General features: G+C 58.3%; 1 protein-coding gene across 1 annotated transcript; it reads left to right on the plus strand.

Annotated features, from left to right (window-relative positions):
* The first annotated feature begins 947 nt into the window (after window positions 1–947).
* RCVRN (recoverin) lies at window positions 948–6679 on the plus strand. Its single transcript, XM_026658626.1, has 3 exons — window positions 948–1328; window positions 6073–6184; window positions 6594–6679. Exons 1-3 carry the CDS (start codon window positions 948–950, stop codon window positions 6677–6679), a joined length of 579 nt encoding a protein of 192 aa, XP_026514411.1.
* The last annotated feature ends 827 nt before the right edge of the window (window positions 6680–7506 follow it).

Genomic DNA, 7506 nt, shown 5'->3' on the forward strand with positions numbered 1-7506 from the left:
AGATAGATAGATAGATAGATGGGGTGGCTGGGGATAGATAGATAGATCGATCGATAGATAGATAGATAGATAGATAGATAGATAGATGGGGTGTTGGAGGAGATAGAGGGGTTTGTTTAGGGGTGAGTCGATAGACGGGGTGGCTGGGGGGGAGATAGATGTGGTGGCTGGTGTAGACAGATAGAGGGGTTTGTTTAGGGGTGGTTTGATAGAGGGGTGGCTGGGGGGAGATAGAGGGGTTTGTTTAGGGGTGGGTCGATAGAGGGGGTGTTGGGGGCGATAGAGGGGTTTGTTTGGGGTGGGTCGATAGAGGGGGTGGCTGGGGGGAGATAGATGTGGTGGATGGTGTAGACAGAGGGGTTTGTTTAGGGGTGGGTCGATAGAGGGGCTGGCTGGGGGTAGCTGGGCTGGAGGAGTGATAACAGCTGTGGGAGGAGGCGAAGCAGGCGTGGAGGTGGGCGCACAAGGGCAGCGGCCGACAATACGCCAAGTGGCTCAGAGCTGCCAATCTCCCTTTAATAGCGCTAAAGAGCTTCTCATCCCCTGGCCGAAAATGTGATCAGCGCTCCTGAAATAGCCTCGTGTGTGTGTGTCCGGGGGGGGGGGGGGTGTCTAGCAGAGCCCCCCCCCCCCGCCTCCCCACCTACCCAGGGAGTCTATATAAGCAGGGAAGCGCGAGGGCTCGGGAGAGAGGAGACGGAGCCAAGGAATCAACCTCCAAGTGCCAGGGAACTGAGCGGAGGATCGGGGCGCTAGGCACGGGGATCAGGGCGGAGGATCGCGCTAGGCCGGGGATCAGGGCGGAGGATCGGGGCGCTAGGGCGGGGATCAGGGGCGCTAGGCCGGGGCTCGGAGCGGAGGCTCGGGGCGCTAGGCCGGGGATCAGGGGCGCTAGGCCGGGGATCAGGGGCGCTAGGCCGGGGCTCGGAGCGGAGGCTTGGGGCGCCATGGGGAACAGTAAAAGCGGGGCGCTGTCCAAGGAGATTCTGGAGGACCTGAAGCTCAACACCAAGTACTCGGAGGACGAGCTGTGCAAGTGGTACGAGAGCTTCCAGAAGCAGTGCCCGGACGGGCGCATCAGCCGGGCCGAATTCGAGAAGATCTACGCCAACTTCTTCCCCAACTCGGACCCCAAGGTCTACGCCCGGCACGTCTTCCGCAGCTTCGACACCAACGACGATGGGACGCTGGACTTCCGGGAGTACATCATCGCCCTGCACCTCACCTCCTCCGGCAAGACAAACCTCAAGCTGGAGTGGGCCTTCTCCCTCTTCGACGTCGACCGCAACGGCGAGATCAGCAAGAGCGAGGTGCTGGAGATCATCACGGTGAGTCCGGGGCAAGGGGTGTGTGCTGTGAGCTTCCCCGCAGCAGTGCCCTGAGGGGGTGCTGCGAGCCTCCTCATGGCAGTGTCCTGAGGGAGTGCTGCGAGCTTCCCCATAGCAGTGCCTTGAGGGGGTGATATGAGCTTCCCCACAGCAGTGCCTTCAGGGGGTGCTGTGAGGTTCCCCGCAGCAGTGCCTTGAGGGGGTGATACGAGCTTCCCCACAGCAGTGCCCTGAGGGAGTGCTGTGAGCTTCCCCACAGCAGTGCCCTGAGGTGGTGCTGCGAGCTTCCCCACAGCAGTGCCCTAACGGGGTGCTGTGAGCTTCCCCACAGCAGTGACCTGAGGGGGTGCTGCGAGCTTCCCCACAGCAGCGCCCTGGGGATGGGGAAACAATGTGAGTGCTCCCACAGCAGTGTCTTGTAGGAATTTCAGCCCCAGAAGGGCGGGGCGGGGGGGGAAACAAGGCGTGCTGTAAGCTTCCTTCCCAGCAGTGCCCTGAGGAGGGGTAGATGCACAGGCTTGCCGCAGCACCCTGAGAAGATTCCCGGTGCTCACTGAGCCAGAAAGTTTTTCCCCAGCTCCAACCGCGATTCCCCCTAGTGGCAAATGAAACCGATTCCCGCTTGTTCTGCCCGCCGGGGCGACCAGCTCCCTCAGCCAGTGTCACAGCCTGTCCTCAGGGGCCCCCCCTCTCTTCAAGTGTGGCGCCCGAGGCTGGACTTCCCCACTGAACCTGTCGCCGCCCGTGTCTGATGCTCCTGTTAACGGAGGCCGGACACAATGGGCCCATTTACCCCGGTATCCCGCCTGCTCCCTGTCCCCCCCAGGCCCATCTAGCCCGCTGTCATCCCCCCGCTCCCAAGAGGCACCGGGAACACGCCCACAGCCAGCCCGTTTGGCAGAGTGGGGAAGGGCCCGAGGGCTGCCTGACCCCCAGGCAGGTGGCGGGATGACGCCAGGCAGCATGACAGTGGATTAGCCCCGATCAAGGTTTGCGTAGTTCGCAAATGGCATTAGCCGCCCCTGATGGGATCCCCCCCCCACACACGAAATCCTGTTATGCTAATTTCCCTGGGCTGAGCCTCTTCGTTGCCAGCCGCCCGCCCGAATGGAGGCTGAAAGTGGCTTGGCCGAAAGCAGCCCCCCCCCTCCCCCCGTTAATTTTCTCAGGGTGGCCTCACCCGGCCCTTGCAGAGCTGCTGCGCGGGGTGCAGGGGTGGTATCGGGGCAGAACGTAACAGGCCTTAAGCTGGATTTGCCACCGCAAAGAGGAGGAGGAAGGCTCGGGGGGGCGGGGGGGCAGTGGCTTTGAGACAAGAGAGGTTACTCTAAAAACAAGCGGGGCAATTCCTAGAGGGGGCCAAAGACTTGGTGATGGTGACGTTGACAACACGCCGAGGGGCCTGGACATGAGGGCGGAAGCTGAGGGTGGCAGGGGCTGAGTAAATGATTCATTCCTCTCTGGAGAGAGAACCCAGGAGTCCTGGCTCCCAGCCCCCCCCCCCCCTGCTCTAACCACTAGACCCCCACTCCCCTCCCAGAGCCAGGGAGAGAACCCAGGCGTCCTAGCTCCCAACCCCCCTGCTCTAACCACTAGACCCCACTCTCCTCCCAGAGCCAGGGAGAGAACCCAGGCATCCTGGCTCCTAGCCCCCCCTGCTCTAACCACTAGACCCCACTCCCTTCCCAGAGCCAGGGAGAGAACCCAGGAGTCCTGGCTCCCAGTAGCTCCCCCGCTCTAACCACCAGACTCTCCCCTCCTAAAGCCGGGGATAGGGCCTGTATTGCAATCTATGGGTTGAGTGCCCCTAGTGGCCAAAACCTCCCTTTGCTGCTGATTTCCCCCGGCTATGCTGGGCTACCGTCTTGCATCTGAAGTCAATCTGAATGGCACATCGGGTTTGATCTCCCTTGGGACCGGATCAGGGCGGGGTGGGCAGCTGTTACCCTGACCTAATGTCTATGGAGGGCCTGGGGAACTACTTGCTACTGGATTTCAGAGAGGCTAAAAGATGGCTAAGATTTATTTTTTTTTATAAAAGGACGTTTTTGGGGAGGGAACGAGACCCGGACGGGTTTAAACCGACTCGGTAGGAATCTGTCCCCGCTCCTGAAGAAATAGGAAGCCACCCTGGAGCTGAGCCGCCATTCAACTCGACCCCAAGCTTTTCCCCCTGTGGGTTTTCGATTCGGCCATTTCCGGAGGGGGTTCGCTCAGCCGCTTTTGGAGTGGGGACGGGGGGTGAGTGTCAAAGGTCACCTTCAAAATCGAAAGACGACTTCCATGTGAAAAAATCTCATTCAGTCGTCCCCCCAGGAACTCTTTCCGGGCTCTGCAAAATCCATTTTTTGATGGGGAGAAAACAGCAGACAAAATGTGGCCCATCACAACCTCTGAGGCCTTCATAGTGGGGGGGGGGCCTGGCTTTAAATCAAGGTGATTTAAATCACCCACTCTAACACCTCCGTTTCAATCACCGACTTTAACCCACTTTTCCATCTGTATGTCGGACAGAACCATTCAAACCCGGTGATCTACAACTCCCGGGTGCCTTTACCCTAGATTTTGTGCGTCTTTTTGCTTCCTAGCAGGGTCCGCTGTACGTTTATTTAAGCAACTAGGTAGCTTAATATTGTCAGGTTCTTATTCATTGGACTTTTTTAGTATGGGAGAAACCGGTGACTCACAGCTTGCTGGGTTCCTACCGTCGTGCCATATTTATAAAGCTTGCCTCAAAAGTTACGTTTCCCCCCCCCCGGATTCTTGCTTTGTCTAGAAAAACAGCCTTTAACGCAGCGTTTTCCATACAGGCTCCTGGATTCAGCATATTTGTAGGGTTTAAGAGATGCTAATAAGGTTAGGCCTTAGTGGAGTTTGTATTAAATTCAGATTTCCTTCGGAACAGATTTAGTTTTAAAAAGGGAAATGTAATCATGTAAATAGCAGAATTTTAAAAATTCGGATTTAAATTTTTTTAAATACATTTTTAATTTTTTTTTTTCAAATAAAGACCAAAAATCATTGGTTTTTATCCATCCTGGTTCTGCTCCTGCGAAGGCAGGGTTAACCAGCGACCCACCAGCAAAGTCTCATGTATTCAGAACAAAAGCTGGTGTCTGAACCTCTCCTGCTCCCGTCTGATCCCAAATTACCCGGCTACTGGTGGCATCTGATCAGCTAATGCCTCTCCGAGCACGTATTCACCCTCACCCCGCCTCTCACCAGCCGGGCTCTCTGATCCCCTGTAAATCGGGGATTAGCCCTTAGCTGCAAAGGGCATGAACCTAGAGTGGGATCAGGGGGTAAGATAAAGAGTCACCTGCTTGTTAATAGTAGGGGGAGGGGAAAATATGTTGATGGTCGGTGGAACTACCTGCCACTTGATTTTCCTGAGAAGGTAACAGGGAGGCAAGACACTGGGGGCCTTGGGGGTGGAGGTTCTTGGCTAGAGGGCAGGTGTTTCTGAGGACCAGGCTAGTGGCCAGGGGAGGATCCCTGGGTGGGAGGATGAGTCTCACCAGGCACGGGTGGGGATGCAGGACTAGGGACCTTGGAAATGGATCAGAAACCTCCTCTGGGAAACAGCTGCCTCCACAGAGCGGATGGGGGGACTTGGCTGATTGGAATGCAGGGGTGTTTGGGACTCATGGCAGGCAGCGAAGAGAATGTGTCTGCATCCATCCACTCACCCCTCCACCTACCCCTCCACCTATCCCTCCATCCACCCACCGATCCCCCCTCCACCTATCCCTCCATCCATCCACCCACCCCTACACCTATCCCTCCATCCATCCACCCACCCCTCCATACACCTACCCCTCCACCTATCCCTCCATCCATCCACCAACCCCTATACCTATCCCTCCACCGACACCTCCATCCACCCCTACACCCATCCCTTTGTCCACCCCTACACCTATCCCTCTGTCCACCCACCCACCCCTCCCCCTCTACACCTATCCCTCCACCCACCCCTACAGGTGGGTTAACCCCATTCTTTCCCTGGCAGACAGTTCCTGTCCCCCCCGCTGTCCCTTTCCCAAGCATGGCGTTTCCCAGAGGCTGGGTTAAGCTGCACTCTGGTCAATCCCTGGGACCCTATAATCATTTTTAATATTCCTCAGGGCTCGGATTCCATTCAGCGCCCGGCTCAGATTAATCTCCCGAGCCCAGACTGGGGGGAAATCTTAATAATGCCCCCCCCGCAATCAGCTGGGGCTGGACCCGAGGGCATTAGAGCATCATATGGACACAGCTGAAATGAGGGTCACACAGGGTATGGGGGGGGGGACACCTTCATAGCCATAGGGGTGGGAGGAGGGGGCTGGGAGCCAGGACTCCTGGGTTCTATCCCCAGCTGTGGTACGGGAGGTGGGGCTCATGGTTGGGGGGGTTGGGCGTCAGGACGCCTGGGTTCTATCCTTGCTCTAGGAGGGCAGTGCGGTCTAGTTGTTAGAGCTGGGGGAGGGGACACGCTGGGAACCAGGCTCACATGGTTTACTGTTCTCTGCCTCCTTGCATTGATTTGGAGAGGGAGGCAGAGCTAGCCCCCCGCCCCCGCCCAAGTGCAGCAATAAAACACCAGCTTCATACACCCACCAGCTGGGAAAATTCAGTGAGATGTGGCCAGCTCTGGGATGATGCGTGGGGGCTGGGTATATGGGGCCCCTTGCACAGTGCGGAGATGCAGCCAGCTCTGGGGTGGGGCGCGGCTAGATGTCAAACATTGTGTCTCTGCCCACAGGCAATATTTAAGATGATTCCCCCTGAAGAGCAGAAAACGCTCGCTGAGGATGAAAACACCCCCCAGAAACGAGCCGACAAGCTCTGGCAATATTTCAAAAAGGGGGAAAATGGTAAGGGATCTGCCGGGCTCTCCATCACCCCACGGCCTAACCCCACCTTGGCTCAGACAGCCCAGTGCCCCCATATTGGTATTACATGGTGCCGTGGACCTGCCCCCCCCCCACACAGCACCTCAGGTCAAACCCTGAAGCCCTTTTAACCTACAACAAAACCCAGCCCTAGAGGGGACAAGCCCCGGGCCCCATTCCCTGCCTTCCCGAGCCAGACAGTCCCTGCCCTGGGGCTAGAGGGGAGCTGTGGCCCTCTAGAGAGGAAAGGCCCGGGGCCCCATTCCCCACCCCCCTGAGCCAGCCTGCCCTGGGGCCGGATGGGAGCCAGCGCCCCCCTAGAGGGGAAGGTCCCTATATTGCACTTTATTAACCCCTCCTCTCCTGTCTCCCTCCATTCCCCCCCCCCCAGACAAAATCGCCGAGGGGGAGTTCATCTCCGGGGTGATGAAGAATGACGCTATCATGAAGCTGATCCAATACGAACCCAAGAAATAGGAAGGCCGAGGTCCCGGGCCGGGAGGGGAACGGCAACCTGGAGGGAGAGCAGGCGCGGCTCCCCAGCCACGTGCATGGAGTGAGAGAGAAAACGAGTGACTGAGAAAACGATGAAACGAATGAATGAAACGATACCCATCTCCAGCCATACGCCGCCATGTCGGTCTTCAGCCCTTTCCCCGGGTAGCTGTATCCCTCCTCCTCCTCCTCCAGACCACTCCGCCGCTTCGGGCACTTCCAAACAGGCTGTCGTGGGAGGCCTGGGGGGGGACCCCCTCCGAGAGCCGGGGGGGGGGGGGGGGGGGAGGGGGAGGGGGGGGGGGGGGGAAAAGAGGAGGAGGGGAAAGGGAGGATAGCAGAAGGAGAGAAAGAAAAACAGAGCAATGAAGAAGGAAGGAGAGGAGGGATGTAAGAGGGGGGAAGGGAGGAATGAGAAAGAATGGAGAATAAAAAGGAGAAGGCAGAACAGCAGTGAACACGGCAGAGAACGGGAAATGAGAGGAGAAATGGCTGATGGAAGAGAAGGATCACATAAAGAAAGTGCTCCCAGACAGACAGTCACCGAGATCAGGGTCCCGTCACGCCGGGCACTGCCCAGACACAGAGTCACCGAGATCGGGGCCCCATCGGGCCGGGCGCTGCCCAGAGACAGAGTCACCGAGATCGGGGCCCCATCGGGCCAGGCGCTGCCCAGACACAGAGTCGCCGAGATCGGGGCCCCATCGGGCCAGGCGCTGCCCAGACAGAGTCACCGAGATCGGGGCCCCATCGGGCCGGGCGCTGCCCAGAGACAGAGTCACCGAGATCGGGGCCCCATCGGGCCAGGC

The sequence above is a fragment of the Terrapene carolina genome, unplaced genomic scaffold (genome assembly GCF_002925995.2).
Source record: "Terrapene carolina triunguis isolate 2854851 unplaced genomic scaffold, T_m_triunguis-2.0 Scaffold490, whole genome shotgun sequence".
NCBI classification, from domain to species: domain Eukaryota; kingdom Metazoa; phylum Chordata; order Testudines; family Emydidae; genus Terrapene; species Terrapene triunguis.

Excerpts from the sequence above, each read along its gene's own strand:
- RCVRN (XM_026658626.1), top strand. The coding sequence starts at position 948 with ATGGGGAACAGTAAAAGCGGGGCGCTGTCCAAGGAGATTCTGGAGGAC. Across the intron at positions 1,329-6,072 it reads AGGTGCTGGAGATCATCACG|GCAATATTTAAGATGATTCC; the intron begins GTGAGTCCGGGG and ends CTCTGCCCACAG. Across the intron at positions 6,185-6,593 it reads TTTCAAAAAGGGGGAAAATG|ACAAAATCGCCGAGGGGGAG; the intron begins GTAAGGGATCTG and ends CCCCCCCCCCAG.